Source organism: Ruditapes philippinarum, unplaced genomic scaffold (assembly GCF_026571515.1).
Source record: "Ruditapes philippinarum isolate M1 unplaced genomic scaffold, ASM2657151v2 ctg8563_1_1_1_1, whole genome shotgun sequence".
Taxonomy (NCBI): domain Eukaryota; kingdom Metazoa; phylum Mollusca; class Bivalvia; order Venerida; family Veneridae; genus Ruditapes; species Ruditapes philippinarum.
The window spans coordinates 43,488-62,563 of NW_026854322.1; the positions used below are offsets into that span (position 1 = coordinate 43,488).

At 31.1% G+C, this 19,076-nt stretch overlaps 2 protein-coding genes across 3 annotated transcripts in view; one reads left to right on the plus strand and one right to left on the minus strand.

Moving 5' to 3' along the window:
- Positions 1–1,968, minus strand: part of LOC132739812 (plexin-A4-like) — a 39,338-nt gene extending 37,370 nt beyond the window's left edge. Inside the window, exon 1 of the mRNA XM_060727621.1 lies at positions 1,867–1,968. The gene's annotated coding sequence lies outside the window, so the exon portion shown is untranslated. The remainder of the gene's footprint in view (positions 1–1,866) is intronic.
- LOC132739810 (plexin-A2-like) lies at positions 1,937–15,509 on the plus strand. Of its 2 annotated transcripts, none has more exons than XM_060727618.1 (3): positions 1,937–2,075; positions 12,669–13,841; positions 15,165–15,509. In XM_060727618.1, the coding sequence occupies exons 2-3, from the start codon at positions 12,726–12,728 to the stop codon at positions 15,492–15,494; spliced, it is 1,446 nt and encodes a 481-aa protein (XP_060583601.1). In that variant the 5' UTR covers positions 1,937–2,075; positions 12,669–12,725; the 3' UTR covers positions 15,495–15,509. The 2 variants fall into 2 exon arrangements, with proteins under 2 accessions (XP_060583601.1, XP_060583602.1); XM_060727619.1 differs by lacking the exon at positions 1,937–2,075 and adding an exon at positions 11,797–11,815.
- The last annotated feature ends 3,567 nt before the right edge of the window (positions 15,510–19,076 follow it).

Genomic DNA, 19,076 nt, shown 5'->3' on the forward strand with positions numbered 1-19,076 from the left:
CCCTATTACAAGTAGAGAAACTGATAGCGAACAGCATGGATCCTGATCAGACTGCGCGGATGCGCAGGCTTGTCTGGATCCATGCTGGTCGCAAACACATTACCTTGGTTTTGTAATGACGCGGCTCAGTCATGTTTTTTCATACAAATTTCCAAGATTTAATTTTTCAATAAAGAACTGACACACATAATCCAACTAAATTTCTCTCTGATCAATGTAATGTCAATGGTAATTTTCAATATTTATAGAGGCTCATAGAGAAGACTGGGCTTGCCTAAAAATGTTGCCTCTTTAAATAAAGTCTTTATTATTATTATTATTATTGTGTCATCTTTAATTGTAACCAGTGCATAATCCAACTAAATTTCTCACTCAATGTAATCTCAATAATAATTTCCAATATGCCATCTTCAATTGTAACCAGTGCAGATATAAACATTACCACTCTGATTATTGGTCTCCTCAAGTCTATTTAGACCTGAAAATATTGCAGACTGGCCAAGAGCTTCACATACATGTATTTGTTATCGGTTTTGTCCAATTCTAAAGCAGCCCAGTATTGTTCCAGAAAATTTTCAAATTGTCAAGTCTTTATATGTTTGACCAAATGATAACGAGATTGATCTTACGGGTTAATTTGCGCGGACATTTAAGAAAACAGGACTGCTTCCAACTTTTTTATACATTACAGGGCTTTTTTTTACTTCTATAGCTGGGGCCGGTATAGGGCTGCTTCCCCGTAGAAAAATTCTTTAAAATCATGCAGTTTTCCCCAAAAACTGAATTAACATCCAAGTTTTTTCTTCCCCTTTTGCAAATATACCATGTAATTTTTCCCCAACATTAAGGACAGGGCTGCTTCCCCAACCTGTGAAAAAAAGCCCTGCATTACTTTTTTTAAAGATATTGTAAAATGGGGATTTTCTACTCTTGTATTCCATATAATTTTATTTGAGTACTAAAAATTAAAGAAAATAAATAAAAAGGTTATCTTGAATTATAAATAACAAAGATGTTCTAATTATAGTACACGACTCTACTCTAATTGGTTCCCGTGAATTACGTCATATGAGGTCTTGCGTTGCTCCTAAATGACATGGCTGACTTAAGTTGATGTTATTGATGTTTCTCAGTTAAATAGGCAATTTTAGTGACGGTACTAATATTTTGATATAGATATAATGGTAAAGAATGATATTATTTGTTTTGTGCAAAATGCACAAGAATTAATTGGGACAAGGGTATTTTGCAAATGAAAATAAGGTTAAATCAACGTATGTTATTCTGGTAAGGTTATGCAACAGGTCTAATTTAAGGTCTAATTCAAAACTTTATTGCCTCATCAGATGGAAAATAAAATGTTAAAAGGCGAATTATAAAGTTTTGGAAGCAACAGCATTCAACTTGTAATCTATGTAATAGAAAAAGCATCGAAACATGAGGCTATCTGATCAATGGGCATGCTCCGGAGTGCGGGTAACTAATACCTGCACTCCAGTTAACGCACTGTGCATGTATATGTATACGATTTAACTCTGACACATTTTCAACAGGAAGGTCCCCAAACTATGATACAAGGAAGGCTAAATTCAAAATTAATGTTAAATGTAAATTTTAATTTTATTAAAGTGTTTCACGCTAAAATTATAATTGGGTTGAAAATACTAGGGGCGAAAACACATATGCGGTGTGAGACCTCCATCAGCTGATTCGGTGTTTTTTTGGCAGCTGATTTCTGATGTATCTTAAGTCTAATTTTGTTGCTCTTGCTTGAAAAATATAAAGAACTCATGTTTTTAAAGTTTCGACATGTTAACATTTAAGATATTTGTATAAATAAACACATAAACAGTACTTCAATTTTACCTTTGTTGCTTTGCATATGTAGCGCGATTTTCCGCAATCCATTTCCGGTTTCAATGAGCATGCGTAATTGCCAAAATGTGTTTAGTTGAAGATTGGAATTTGCTGAGAAAGGATTACAGTGTGTAGTCTGTGATTATAAGATTTGTGTATACCTTGTCGTAGTGTGTAAACTTTTATCCTTGGATTAATTAGTTTTATTATCCGTTTGTGTAAGTATAATATATTTTATTGTCAAATTGGCCTCCGTGAATGTATTTATTTTACTTTTTATTTAGCAGGGGTCATATCATCAGGAATGACAGACTATTCTCTCCCTTACCAGTTCCTCCCCCTGACGGTTCTCTCCCTAACCGTTTCCTCCCCTGACGGTTCTCTCCCAAATTTGAAATATGCAGACAGTTCTCCCCCAATTTTATTTTTATAAGTTATCATTTTAGTTTTTACTTAATCTAATAATATTTCTTAATGAAGATTATTAAAAGAATGTGTTTGATATTAACTGCATTTTATGTTTTATGTTTATCAGCTGAAAAGTGTTTGTAAATTTAACACCTTTTTTCAGTATTTTAATCCTATCAACACCTTTATTGTGAGAGATATAGATCATTGGACAGTAATTATATTAAGGTCTAGCTTGTGATGTTCATTCATTTGTTAAATAGTGAATAAGGTGGAAACAAGTATGTTCTAGAAAATAAGTAAACAACAACTGGTATGCAAAATTTTACGAAATTGATTTAAAAACATGTAGTCATTAACTTGAAACAATATATAATACCAAATAACTAATATAATACTTATTCATCAACACCTTTTCACAGCTATTTTAATCTAATCAACACCTTGATTCTTGAGTAATGAATTAATAAACACCTCAATTATCACTGACAGCAAACTTAGCGCATACATGTGTGTATTGAACTCCTTTTTTCATTATACAAAAGTTTAGCAATTAAAATTTATTAATCATTTTTTGCCTATAAATTTCATTTTTATTTATTAAAAAAAAATAAAAAAATAATATCTTATGATTATCCTAATCAAGTAAATTATTCATTAATTATTTTCAATGACTAAACACATTAAAAAGTATACATTACATCTAATTAAAAAATCAGAATAATTAACTAATATCATCATTGATCAATTATTGTTATATGTTAAAAAAAAGTTTTTCTAATTCAATTTATATCAATTAATAATAAAGTTACAAATTTATTAAACATCTAAATACTTCAAAAAAATATTTTTTTCTCTAATTTATATTCATAATTTTTGATAATAAACTTACTGATTTATTGTTGCTGATGATGCTAACAAAATTGAAACTTGAATTAAACATCTAAATACTTCATTAAAGTATTTCTCTCTCTAATTTATATCAATTTATAATAAACCTACCCATTTATTTAACATCTAAATTAACACTTCAATAAAATCTTCTTTTTTTTCTAATTTATATCAATTGATAATAAACTTACCCATTTATTTATCATCTAAATACTTTAATAATAATGTAATTATAAAAATAAGAATGGGGAGGAACTGTCTTCTAATTTGCAAATATGCAGACAGTTCTCCCCCAAAATAGGGAGAGAACCGTCAGGGAGGAAACGTCAGGGGAGGAACTGGTAAGGGAGAGAATAGTCTGACTACCTATCATCAGATCTGTGTATTGCACATGGTGTTTTATGGCTTGTTGTGTAAACATGGAAAGAATGTCAGTCATAAAATACTTAACCAGTTGATGATTGAATAGAAGTTATAAGCGGAGATTAATGGTATTTAACTTAAGTGATAATCATTTGGATTTATTTCAGTGACATAGATTACTAACTATGTTCGAGACTTCATGTTAAAGTAGGCCAGAATTTGAAATGTAAAATCATGATGACAATTAATTTTAGAAGTTTATTACTGATAGACTGGGTCACAAAATTATGAAAATACCAGCCTAAATAGAAAATATTGTATAATTATAACATAAAATTTATAAATATGGTATTTTTTATCAGATAAAACATTTTAAACTTAAATTTATGACATTACATGTATGACATTTTCTTGTGCCAGACATAGCATCGGGTGACAAGTGTTTTTACGAAAATATTGCAGAAATGAGGCAATGAACTGATGATGATGATTATACTAAAAATGAGATAGATCTGTTGACTTTTTTTTTTCCAGACATTCAGTGCTCAGACTTATAACATTCACTTAAAAATCAAGTTTTAATATCAACCGCAAAGTTAATAGAAATTCTACGCAAAAAATATAAGGTAGATAACACTGTTACAGGTTCAATGAAAGTGAGGAAAATGAGATCACTAAGTGACAAGTCATTGAGATGTTTTATTGGCTTCCTCCAACATAATATTTGTGGTCACAAACTGTACCCAAGTGAGGTTAATATAAGATATGATCTGTAGATAAAAAATATTTTCTTTATTATGTTACAAAAGGTATTTATACATCCTCACACTTCATCAGTTATAACTTATAAGGCATTGCTTTTAAAGAAGCTATTACCGGTATATGTTCTAGTGCACCTTACATATTAATTTAAAAAAATAATATTATTATTTCAAGTTAGATTAATGCGCAATGCAATATTAAATAAAAGAGTTTCAGTGATAATTTTTAATTTTATTTTTGTTTAAAGACTACATATCTCTGTTAAAATTTATTTATGAAAAATTAATTTAATATATAAAATGAACAACACGAAACCACCAGCTGACAATTCAATTTGAACCAAATTTCCTCAAGATACCCCATTTCCCCCAAGATACCCCATTTCCCCAATACAATCCATGCTACTTTGAAACAATGTCTGTCATCCGATTAATTTAATCATGTTAATTGGTAAAAAGTACTTTAAAGATATATTTGTAAATGACGACTTTAAATTTGCCCCAGCTATTCTCAATGTTGTTAACTGAACACATAATCTAGAGTAGCTACAAACATGAAGATTTCAAATCTAATGAATTCAAATACATGTATCACGCATAATTTTAACCAACGTAATAAAATATAATTGTATGTCATTTCATTATGTTAAGTAAAATTTACACATGGCGGTATAAAAGTAGGAAGGTGTTATATTAATGACTTTGTTAATTTTTGCATTTAAAGATATTTTAGTCTGTATAAGCGTATTCACATGAAATCAATGTTTGTCGTTCCAAAACGTAAACATTTCAGTTTTTATATTTCCATTAATACATTTATTTTTTATGTTACTTTATTGGTAAACTTATTTATTTCTATATCATAGTGTACAAGGGCAATTTATAACTTCATGTGAATGAATATACAAACAAATATGTTATTATAATATTAGTGATTAAAAGATCAGATTACATCTGTTTACAACTATTTTTTTATCAATTAACATATCATATTAAGCACGCTGTAATTCGTCAATTCCTCAAATGTCAAAAAAAATATTTTGAAGTGGCGAAAAAAGAGCATAAAAAATGATAATATTATACATGTGCAGGGCTCTCGATTGACACGGGGATCCGGGTTTTGACTCGTGAAAATCAGGAAATGCACAAATTTGACACGTGATAAAATCTGCACAAGAGTCAATTTGCCACGTGGGATTTTCAGCTATGCAATAATAATTACCTTAAATCTACTCCTAATTACCTATCAAATCCTACATATGTTCAAATCACACTCAAAAAAATGTCACCGTGTGTAATACACAGCATTGTTTATAGCCTGTGCACTGAAGCGTGACATCAGTGGATGCAATTTGACAGCGGTAAAAATAGCTCTACACAACTGATAAGAATTACATACTTGAGGTGTCAATTATTGATTGCTTTTAAAGGTTTATGATAGTCTTTGATTTACTTGGAGTGCCTGTTCATTTGTTATTTCCATTAAATATTCCTAGTGCATTTTGGTATTTAAATTATTATGATATATAGCATACCAGTAAAGATATTTTTTTATATTTTAAACTTTTAATCAGAAAAGCTGCTGCTTAATTTATTCTTTCACAGTAAAGATGCAATTCATTTTTTTTTTTTTTTTGGTTGTCTTTTTTTGGGGGGTGGGTGGGGGGGGGGGTATATATACATTATAACTAGGCATTTTTTCCATGTTAAATATTATCATTTTCGACTTGAGAATCTACACAAAATTACCTCCAATACAGTAATTTTTGTAACATAAAAATGATTCATGTAGTCAAATGACACTAGAAAAAAAATATTTGACTCATGAAAATTTTGGCCAAAGAGTCTTTGACTCGTGAAATTCTAACCCTACTGAGAGCCCTGCATGTGTGTTTTAAATTAGTCTTGTGTCTTGGGGTAATATATGACTGACCCAACTAACAGATACATGTATAATACTAATACATAACAATGAGGTTAGGTGACCATTTCTTTGCAAGGAAAAACAAAATATTGCAATTTAATAATAACTTTATATCATATGTACATGTAATTGACAAAAGTCTGAGTTTTTAAAAAAAAAATGAAGTAGTTAAAACTATTCCTGCTGAGATATTTAAAAAAAATGAAGTAGTTAAAACTATTACTGTATTAATAACTGTGCATTCCAACAGCATGACATATTATTTATAGACACTTATATATGTTACAATGTATGGGCGGTCTGATAATTGTTCATATGACTACAATTACTATCATATGATGATTTCTCTGTTTATAATAGGAAATGCCACAATATGGAGTACTTCAATTAAATTCAACTTGACTGTTGAACATTAACAATTTGATGAACAAATGATAATACTGTTGCTACAATTTTGAAATCTGGACTGTTTACATGTAATGAAGTTTGTTCCATAATATAAATAAAAGATTTGATTGGAATTAAATTTTATTCAAATTAAATAGTTTCTAACCAGTATCACACTAAATAGATATATTAATATATCTTTTAAATGGCTTTGCCAATTTCTCAATGAGTCAATCTTGATAAAATAGTTTATGAAAATAAATTCAAAATATGTATTTATTGTATTGACTAAAAAAAGAAGTTTCGGAACAGTGCAAAACCATATGGATGTACCACCTGATCTTGGTCTTCACTTGTTGCATGGATAGAAATTGAATCAGTTGCTGCTTGCTTGTTGGCTAAGAAGTAAGTTTTTGAGTTGGTAGAAACAAGACCACTCTACTATTTGCCACCCAAGCCGTTTACTAGGAATTTTTTAAGAAAATTGCATATATTATACTTACAAATAGGATTTTTATAATATGTAATTTTTTACATAGCTTAAAAACATAGTATCCCATGAATATAAAAACTTATTCAGAAAAAATATTTTTATAGGTCACTACCTTTCTTGTTTCTTTTTCAAAATAAAAAAGAAAAGGTTTACTAAAATTTAATGTTACTTAATATAATATATGGTACATATATATTATAAACTATCTCTATTTATAAATTTGCTTTTAAAAACTTTTAAATATGCCAATGTGGTATACTTTCCGACTTGAACATAATACAGTGTTTTCAGATTTTTTTTAAGGTTTCATATTTATCAGACCTTATTATAGCTGATTGAAAAAGATTAAAAGATGTTATCTTAAACACAAATTTAATACATAGTAATCTGTATATATTACAGTTAAAGTCTTGTTCGGCCCATTTAAATATTTTACGATCTTATTTCAATGGTCAACACAGGGGTCATTATTGCAATGATTGGCAGCTTGTATGGATGCAGGACAGCTGATGTTGTGTATATAGCCTGGGGAAAATAGTAATACTGATGTCATTACAGTGTAAATGACACCTTTAAATATCACCTGACATAATCTTTGTAGTGGGTAAACATCGACCTATGTTTATAAATAGCGTAAGACTTTAACTGTAGACAAATCATATGATAACATGGTTTAATGAAAAAAGATGAATATGGCCATGATCTGACATGTAAAAGTAAAATCCAATTTAAATTTAGACAAGGTTTAATGGTTAAATGTTTCTTAATATACCAAGTCTGTAATAGTCAAGTGACAGGAAGTATTTTCTACTATAATAAAAGAGAACATTATTTTGGGAGTGAAATCACCATGAATGTAGGCACTTAGTGACTGGAAATTTATATTATCATATAACATACTTTTATTATGATTTATATACAATGTATGTATAATAAACGTGTTTTGTTATATTTTATTACCAATACATGACTATATTCTGTATTAAGTTTTCATAATATAAGGGTGGATCTTTGTCATCTCTTGATTTGCATTATTAGATCATATTTTGATATTTAATAAATTTTATGGAAGAGACATTAATAAGAATTTTAAAGGGCATTAAGCTATATCTGATAAAATATTTTTTTTAGAATTTATAAAGGATAAAAATTATGATGTTTCCATGATTTTATGGTCAATATTTTGATAGAATGAGTTGTGACATTATAATTATAAATGTTTCAAAAAATCCAATTAGTACGTAATTGTACAAAATCTAAATAGAATGTTCGAGAATAAAATACTATGTTGCTATTTTAAGTAGAGTTTCAACAGTTAAACAATAATTTATGCATGAGCCATTCTCTCTTATTATTATAAGTCTTAACATATTTCTTTCATATTGTGGAATTATTCTTTTTCTGAATCCAAACAAAATATCTTTGTAAACTGCAGAAAGCAGATATATGGCTTTAAACACTTACATGTAGTTACTTTAAATGTAAAATGAATTTATTTGAATTTTTTTTCACAAATTTTAAGTTTAGCCAATCCTGCATATATGGTGGTATTACAAAGGTATGCTAGATAAATATCTTAATTTAAATACTGTTTTCATAAGTTTTGCGGTAAAGATCAAAACATTTGAAGTCAGTGTCTATTTTAAAAAAGAAACGTCATAGAGTAAAAAACTGCAGCGATCAGATTGCAGATTAATCTCTTCGATTTAATGCAATACCAATTTGTCAACCACCGTTCAAAAATCAAATAAATCTTTCTCTGATAAGATCCATTTAACATATGTAAACTGCATAATAAATTGTATTTTATGAATGGAATACCTATAAGAATTATTTTTAAACAACATGATATGCTTCGGACTGAGATTTTGGGTTATTTGCCAAGTATGGTTAATATGCGTAAATGATCCTGTAGAACTGAACCTATGAGATTTTATTTTACTTTGGTTTTATTGTAGACAAACACTAGATTAATCAGTGGAATGTGAAATTCTTTAGAAAGTAAAATCTGATCTTAATATACCGGTTGGTTTCGTTATTATAGAATATTTTTAATACTTTGACTCTTATATTTGTCTATCTCAAAATAATAATCCAGGAACTAAGAAGTCTAGATTTTTATCCATGATTATGATGTTACTTAACAGATTATTTGTTTGATATCATCTATGTTAGTATGTATGATGTCAGAGTAAAGAAAAAAGAATTTATCTTTATTGAAGCATTAATGTTACATTTTAACCCTTGAATTTGTGAAATGGACTTGCCCAGCATTGAAAGTTTTAAGTTTTGAGGGAGTACAAAAATTGAGCTGCCAGCAGTATAAAAACTGGCTAGTGCAGCCTGTGGCAGACCGTGCTCTATGGTGGTTGCAAAGGCAAATCACTTGATTCCAGCGTTAAGGGTTAATAATACTTATACATTTGTTTACTTTGATGAAGTGTATATTTCTCAGAATGATGTTAACTGAGCTTGCTAGCAATGATAGCTACATGTTGTCACCTTAAATCAGTAACAGGCTAACTCCTATTAAATTATATAAGGAGTTAACTCATTACTGCACTATGGCAATGATATAGTGTCAGACTAGCCTGCACATTCATGAAGTCTGACCAGACTCTCCACAAAAAATGATAAACTAATAATACAACAAGGTTTATTATAGCTGAAGGGGTGTGTCTAGAGTTCATTATTCAAGAGCTTGAATGACTTTGGAGTCATCTGTGGGGGCAGTGGGCGTATGTTTTCATTCTTCTTGTCTCTTAACAAAATATTTTTAGCTCACCTGTCACAAACTGACATGGTGAGATTTTGTGATCGCTTTTCTTCCGTCCGTCCGTAAACTTTTACTTTAAACGACATCTCCTCATAAACCACTAAGCCAATTTCATCCAAACTTCACAGGAATGTTCCTTTGGTAGTCAACTTTAAAAATTGTTCAAAGAATTCAATTCCAAGCAGAACTCTGGTTGCCATGGCAACCGAAAGAAAAACCATAAAATATCTTCTTTTAGAAAAGCTTAAATATTTGGCATGAAACATCATCTAGTCAGTGTTCAAATAAATTCCCTGGGATCAAAATTGGTCCCGCCTGTGGGAGTGGGTGGGTGGGAGGTCATTGATTTTCCTTATTTGTATATAGAGAAAACTTTAAAAAATCTTCTTTTAAAAATCCCAAATAGCTAGAGCTTAGCTATTAAGCATGGAACATCTTCTAGCGGGTGTCTACCGAGTTTGTTCAAATAAAAGCCCTGGTGTCAAAATTGGCCCAACCCCAGGGGGTCAATTTTTTTCCCTTTATGTATATAGTAAAAACTTTAAAAAATCTTAAGATATTTAGCATGAAACATCTTCTAATGGGTGTCTACCATTTATGTTCAAATAAGGGCCCTGGGGTTAAAATTGGCCCTGCCCCAGGGATCATTGATTTTCCTTATATGTATATAGTACAAACTTAAAAAATCTTCTGTTAAAAAACCTAAAGAGCTAGAGTTTAGATATTAAGCATAAATTATATTCTAGTGAGTGTCTACCAAGTTTGTTCAAATAAAAGCCCTGGGGGACAAAATGGGCCCTGCTTGGAGGGGGGGTCATTGTTTTTCCCTATATGTGTTTAGTAAAAGCTTAAAAAATCTTCTAAGAGCTAGAGCTTAGATATTTATCATGAAACATCTTCAAATGGGTGTCTACCAATTTTTTCAAATTAAAACCCCTTTGGTTAAAATTGGCCCGCGCCGGGGGCCTATATACATGTGAGCGATTTCAGGGCCATCATGGCCCTCTTGTTTATTTAACCCTTACTACCCTACTTATCGTAAATGGACTTGCCAACTTTCAATAAAGGTAAACCATTAATCATTTTAAGGGGAAATTTCAAAATAAATCCTGACCGAAAAGTGAACAGCGATGACCATGATGAGATGGCACGGATGTTTTAGTTTGCACAGGTTACATTGGTAGAATCAGTTGCTGCAGTTACATATCCGTGTAGTAATTTATTTTTAGTATCTTCAGATCAGTTTTAACAAACTTTAATAGTGGGTGAAAGTAATTAAATCTTGGCAAGCAATACTAGAAATGTTCTATTTTTAGTAACAAAAACACATCACTCGGTATTCACAAAATTTTGAAATGCATAGATGCAATGTGAAGGTTTAATTATTTTGGATGGGTTCCCAAATACTCGTGTGCAAAATAATTTTACAAGATATGTATTTGTAAAGCTTTGATCTTTTCAGCTGAATATTAAAATGATTTTTTGCGATAATAGTTACACCCGTTGGACAAAATGTATTTTGATGCTTGTTTGTAAATATTTATAGGGACATTTATTAATTTTAGTTATTTGCCCCATAAATGTTGTAATATGGATTATAATACTTTAGCTTTTCCCTCTTTAAGTTTTTCAAAAACTGAAACACTGAAAAGTGATTTGGGCGGTTCTTGAATAGTCAGCTTTCATTTTCTACAACATTGGTGCAATTTGTTGTACTTTGTTTCATAAGAAGATGATATTACGTATTGCAATATTTAGACATATATGACCAGTCACTATTTACATAAATAGAAAGAAGTGATCCTATTATGAAAGGAAAAATGGGAAATCCCTAGTATGTACATGTAAATGCGGAGATGTCAAATGTCTGGTTTATAGTTGGTTGTTTATCTTTGGTTTTATAAATTTTTATAGTGTTTTAGTATTACAGTCATATGAAGGTTTAGCATTGCCAGGTGTGTTGTATTTTGATTGTGTAACAGGAAGATTTTTACCATATAGGGGAGTTGAACACTTGACAGGTTGACATTCGATCCTTATTTAAATCTTTTGAAGGTTTGATTGCTGTATCTGCAAGTTGTGCGTATCATTAACATAGTTCATGTGTTATTTTAAATGATATATATATTATATACACATGTATATGATTTTTTTGATGTATGGGTGTTGTTGGTTATTTTATACATGTATGTATGTTTATTGATGAAAACTAGTTCTAACACTTTGAGACTATATTGTAGCACTGTGAGTAGAATGCTCCTAAAAGAGCAATTTTATGCTAAAGCATGAAAACTTAAGTAAATACATATACTTAAAATAATTTATAAATTCAAGACTACAAAAAAGATTAGTCTCTTTATTAAGAGTTTATTAGTATCTCATGAAGATTTGAAAGTTGGACCATTTCCTTAATGTTAAGCTTGCTGGTAGCAACTTAATCTACTCATGCCACCGTTTCAGGCAAAATCAGCCACAACACCTAGGCAGTCATATCATGGTTTGCATGTTCACTATTCAGTCAGTACATAATATTGCAATTTTTCCCTTAAAATGATAATGGCTTTGTCCAGGATGAAAGATGGGACAGTCCGTTAATTACTGATTTCAATCGCCTGGATTTCTTTGTTTATGAATATTTTGTTTTAATTATTGATAAAAATATAGGTAAAGGAGCTTCTTAAATACAGTTGGATTAAAACATTCAACACAGGTACTAACTAGGCAGGTGTTGGCCTCTTGTGTAATCTTTTTATAGTATTAAATTGCTAAAACATGCAATTGTATCATTGTCATACTTCTTTATTTCAGACTTTTATGTATCCCCCAAAGATGTGCCATAGTTGTTGAGAAGGTTTCGCTTTGAGGATGGAGTGGAAGATCATTCTAACCCTACTGTTAAGCGTCATTGCTATAGCAACTGGAACTAACTATATAGCTGACGTGTACGAACTTGACCCAACTTCAAGCGAGGTTTTCTTTCAGAATGCTGTGATGGACAGAAGAACTCGTAAAATATATGTTGGTGCTAAAAATAGATTGTATGAATTTGATGAAAACCTGGATGTTATTACAGAAGTGAAAACTGGGCCAGCATTTGATAATCCCGCCTGCCCTGTGAGGAAATATGCTTGTGATGAAGAAAAGAAAGAGTTGACACAAAGCTTCAGTAAAGTTATTCTGATTGATTATGAAAACAATCATCTAATCCACTGTATCAGTTTGTATCAAGGATCCTGTTTTAAGGGTGACATTAATAACATCAAGAATTTGGAAGAAATTGTTGTTGATGATGCGCTTGTGGCGAATAATGACTCTGCAACTTCTTTTGCGTTTATCACACCTGGACCAATTAAAGATGAGAAAGGACACTTTGCAAGCGTGATAAACATTGGTGTGCAATATACCAACAAAGGCTTTCAACGAGACCGAGTTTATTGCTTTGCTACAAGAAAATTGAATAACTTTGAGCTAGCATATAAAAGTCTGTTCAGAAAGTCTGCTACGATTTTAGACTCAAACAATAGGCAATTGTTTCCTATTAAATATGTATATGGATTTGGCTCACAAGGATTCAGCTATATGGTGACAGTACAAAAACCATCACCCACCCTCGAGTCTTACATTACGAAAATCTTTCGTGTCTGCCAAAAAGACCTGCAATACTATTCTTATGCTGAGGTCCAGCTGCAGTGCTGGCATAACGGGGCTTTGTATAACCTTGCTCAAGCTGTTTATGTCGGTAAAGCTGGTGTCCTGCTCGCAAAGCTGTTAAATATACCCGATACGGAAGAAGTACTATACGTATCTTTCTCTATAGGTGACCCTCGATCAAGTAACCCTACAGAAGACTCAGCATTGTGTGTCTATCCAATGCGAACAGTCCGTAGGATATTTTCAGCTAATATTCAGGACTGTTTTAATGGCAAAGGCAATACAGGCCCTGGGTATTTTTATGATGCAGTTCGATGTAAACACACACCAGTGAGTACATAACTTTCTTTTATTTTATTTTTTTGTTATCCAAAAATGTCATGTGTATCTTTGCTGGTAGGGCTGTAATGGTTTACCGGTACACTGATATATTGCAGTGCAGGATAAATAAATATTGTACCGCAGTTCATATTTAGTTGTACCGGTTTTATTAAGTAATAACAGTGTTCCATAATTTCCTCTATAAATAAAAGAAAGCCTCCATAATTTTCTTGTCCTATGCACAAAAGAACATAACAAACTGAAAGTAGGAAGCGTGTAAAAAAACGGTGTTAGGATATAAAATTACACGGTGAGCGGGTAGACAAATGCTTGAATTTACTACTTACTTTACTATGGCAGAAGAAAATAATTACGATCTGATTAAAAATCCGGAAGGAAAGATTGCCGTTTGGCGTTTTTTTTCAATTAAAAGGAAGAGAGACTCATGAAATTATTGAAAAAACAGCGTGTTGCGATCGATGCGGTGTTGCAGTCAAATGTGGTGCGGGTACCACAAATTTACGAACGCACTTGGAACGGCATCACAAAATGATTAATTGCCACCGTGATCTTGTCCGAGTCTGAAACTAAGAAAATCATTAGGATATAGTTTTGATTGTTAGTTACTTAATGAAAAGTGTTTCAAGTTTTATTTTGCTGTTAAGTTACTCATAGTTGATGCTTCAATAGTTGTAACAGTTTAAATTTTGGTTACACTAATCCTGTTTTTTTGCGAGAGATATAGAGATATATATATATAATATTTGTTGAAATAATATAAGTCTCTTTTTCTTAATTATTTCCCAGTACCTAAGATTAATAACAATACGTATCGCAATATATTGCAATACGGATGTGGCATATTGCAATATATTGCAATACGCTTTTTACCGTATTGTTACAGCCCTAAGTTCTGGCCTTTACATTAAGATCACATAAAATTATAAATGTAGTTAAATATTTGGACTGTCCTTAACCTGTTGGACTACTTTTGAGTTCATATGCCACGGCCCTCAAATTTAGACATTTGGTACGGTTTAGTATACTGTGTTGCCTTTTCACCTCGGATGATCACAATGATGACCAAGTGTTTGAGCTTTGATATGATTAATTTGTGTACTTAATGTGGATTTTTACAGTAACGTGCATGTGGTGAGTGACTATGATCCAAAATTGACCTTGGATGACCTTGAATGACCTTTTTTTTTGCATTGAAGATCTTAAGGGTCATCATGGCATTTTGTATTTGCAATGATAATATAACCAGACACAAACATCTAATGAACTGATCACAATTAATAAGGAATGATTTTTGTTATGATTTTTTTTCAGAACCTACAAGTTAATGATGAGTATTGCGGTGATCATAAAGAGGTCAATTCTCCGACAGATGGTACAGATCCTATTTCTCAAGAAGCTGCAATCACATTTCCCAGTACTATTTCATCTTTGACCATAGACATAGTGAATGAATACACAGTCGCTTTTGCAGGCACTAAGAAAGGACATATTTACAAGGTATTTTCTTCATATTCATTTATTATAGGATCCTTTTTTGGCAAGTTATTAGATAGATTGCTTATGTTTCGGGTTTTTAATCATTTACCATCCCCCACCCTTTTCCTACACTTTGATTTTATGAATTTAGATCACATGAGCTGAGAAGCATCTATTTTCATTGCTGATACAGTAAAGATTTATCTTGGATTGATTCATTTGTTGAAATGGTATTATCAAATGGTGTATAAGTTTTTGTGAAAAACATGTCATTGATTCTGGCTGGAGATATGATTGTTGAGGTGCTGTCTTAAGTTGACAAAATGTTTTATAAATAAATAATGAAAGTAAGAACGTCATTGAAAGAAAGGAAATATTTATGTCTGGATTAGGAATGCTTGAATGAAAAATTTTGCTTCATGAACAATATTCACTTGGAAGTTAGCTTTTTTTTTTTAAAGCTCAAAGAAATTATACTGTAGATGTACACGTAACTTAGACTTTTTATTTTCAAGAAAAATTTGTTTCAATTTTAATAATGATATTAAAGTAATGTTATTTCTGACAAAAGTTTACAAAATGTAACATTGAACATAAAAGATATATATTTGTATTGAAGTTAATTCAACAGTTCAGTACTGTTAAAAAAGTCAAATTATGGGATATAATTTGATATATAAGAAAAATATAAGCTGTTTTAATGCTAGGAAATATGTGGTATATTTGTGGTAGATATAAGTACTTGATTCTTTATTGAACCTGGAAGTTATATGATAGTCTATGTAATTTGATAATTAAATTTTACTATGAATTATAATGGGGAATATTTAATAATGTTTTATAGAAATTCCAATAGAAAATATTGACACTAAAAATGGACTATGGGAATTTAATAAAGTGATGTAAAGAGAAAAAGAATTTAGTCGCCTTATAAATTTCAAAAATGATGACCATCGCAGCTTTCAACCACTCCTGTTTGCTAACAATAATCTAACAAAAAAAAAGCAGAATTTGATTTATCAGTTTGTATAACAGATTATTGAATGATGGGCAAGGTTCATTTTATAAGATATTTAGCCTGGTGAGGGTGAAGATACATTAAAATTACACCAAAACTCTCGTTATTGTCACATTAAGATGGTCAATATCACACTGTTTTGTCTGGAGTCACAGATGCTTTTAGCTTTGACTAAAATTATCATCATTCCGACCTATAATATACCCTGAGACACATAAGAAGCCTTTTTATGTCTGGTGTGAAATGGACATATTGATAGACACAATGTTTCTAAGATTTGGCAGATATAAACTCCAGCCCATGGCATTTTTCTTTTGTGAATTTTCGAATATTTTTTCCCCATCAGCCAATTTCCTTGACCTACTTTTTTAGCTGAATAGTATTCTTCAGTTTGAGTAATAGAATAAGTTTTATATTGGGCTCAGTGTAAGTATGTTAGCATACTTATTAGCAGTAAGTAAAGAGTTTTACTCAGATGTATCTGGCAGGTGAAATACTAAATCTATTCTGTTCTATTCCTGCCATTATTGCAGAAATCTAATAATGCAGGTTGCATCATTTAGCCAGAGGAAACAATAGGTTATGAATGTTCAGAGAGTATATATATATAGATACAAAATACAAAAAACATCAACTGGTAGCATCTGTTTGTAACAATCTGTCATACTAGAACCAGTAACAACTTATTTATGCAGTGTCTGCAAATCAAACTTGACAAATTACCTTTCTTGCTACTTCCCATCCACCCTTTTTTTTAACGTACATGCTTGAGATAATCGAAGCAAATGTAGCAGAATTTCCATGCAGATTTTTTCTAGGATTGCAGAATAATTGCTCATTCTTAAATGTTTTGTTTTGTTTGTCATAATATTTCACTTGGCATGTCTAAAATGTAGCCAGTAAATAACTCATTTTTCAAGAATGAAACATAAGGAAGAACTGCAAGACGTTAGGCAATTATTTTTGTTTCTAAATGTATATGTTTATTGTTGCAATTTATCATAGAATATTATTAGGTTTCAAAGACTGAGTAATATATACAATGTATATTTGAACATGAACTACAACAAATTTCCCCTGTGAAATGAATGCTTACAGTTCATGAATAATTCATGAAATATTCATTCTAGTTCATGACCTAGATTCATGAATAGTTCATGGGATGTACATGAAGACAAAATGGCACAAATTCTTGAAAAGTTCAGAGGACACTTAGTTCTTGAACTGTCCCATGCTCTTGATCAGTTCATGACTCAATAAAACATGAACATTTCATGACCTGTTCTTGAAGAAAATGCAATGAAATGCTCATGAACTGTTCACTTACAGTAAATTATGAACTGTTCATGAATTTTTTCCTCTACATGAACTTTTCTAGCACTTTTTCCAGTGCAAATTCATTGTGCCATTTTATCTTCACGAAAAGTCCAAGAACAGTTCAAGGACTACAGTTCATGAACAGTTCCTAAACTACATTTACATTATTTTACATTCATGAAAAATGCAAGAACAGAGCAGACAGATGATACCAATCAATTTGCGGACTGACAAGTCTAAACAGTATGTACTCAACATAAGCTCTAAGTTATATTGTTCAAAAGTAAACCACAAACATGTAAAACTACATGTTAAATTCAAAAAACTACACATCTTTGTTTAACAAGAACTAAGAAATAGTTTCTTCAATACAGCTTGCTGATTTTCAAAAGTGCAAAAACCAAGAACTTGAAATTAGAACAGTTTCCAATGTTTCACTTATTTTGTGATTTATTTCCTTCAGATGACCTTTTGTAAAGTCTCTAGGTTTTTATTAAATACTTCTTTTGATACAACGGTTTTCTTCCTCACTAGTCTTTCAAGATTGCTGAGTTTTGAGGGTTCAAGTGGTGGTCTCGGGGAATCCTTGCACTTATTGGTCATCTTTCCAGTCCTAGAGTGGGTTCTAAGTTCCTCCACAGTGAAGATAGTCTTTGCTAATGTAACCAAGACTTCTTGAGTATCACTTAAGTGTTCCACAGCTTATAATTCGGGGTCCTCCACTTTTGTATTCTGACTCTCTAGAGCAGTAATTCGCTCCTCCATGCGTCGAATCTTTCTACGCAGGCTTCTGCACTCATCCTCCCATCTAGTTTGGAAATACCAAAAAAAACCAACAATTAACGTCTTGTGTTTGAAATGACATATCAGGGTATATCAGTTTTTCATTAATATTTAAGAAGAAAATGCTAATTATGCGAATTTTAATCCTCGTGAAATTAGACTGAATTAAAATTTCAAGAATTTTTGCCATGCAAAAATATCTGGTTCTACTGTAGACAATTGTAAAATTGGGTCCTTGTAACCTCAACTATATTGCTTACACGTTAGATCTAGCCTCAACCACACAACCCCCACCAGTTCCTGCCTTTTCGATGCACTTTCACATTGGACACTGTCAGCAGGACCTATAATATTAATCACAATCAAGAAAACTTCTAACATCATAAACAATTGACCAGTATCTTTAAAATATTCTGATCGACAAACCGTATCATTATAATTTTTTCAATTTGCATGTTCCAAGTAATGTTTTAATACTCAAAAATATCTTGAACTACATAAATTAATGGTGATATAAAAATATTGTCTCTTTATGAAAAACTTTTTTTCTAATATAAGGGAAAAATTGCTAAGGTAGCGAACTGTCTGCATACTAGGGTGTTGAACTTTCCAGGGATAAAAAAACTTGC

What these genes read in the sequence shown, in the direction of transcription:
- LOC132739810 (XM_060727618.1), top strand. Translation starts at nt 12,726, where the DNA reads ATGGAGTGGAAGATCATTCTAACCCTACTGTTAAGCGTCATTGCTATA. An exon ending in TTCGATGTAAACACACACCA is followed by an intron (nt 13,842 to 15,164) that starts GTGAGTACATAA and finishes ATTTTTTTTCAG; the next exon opens with AACCTACAAGTTAATGATGA.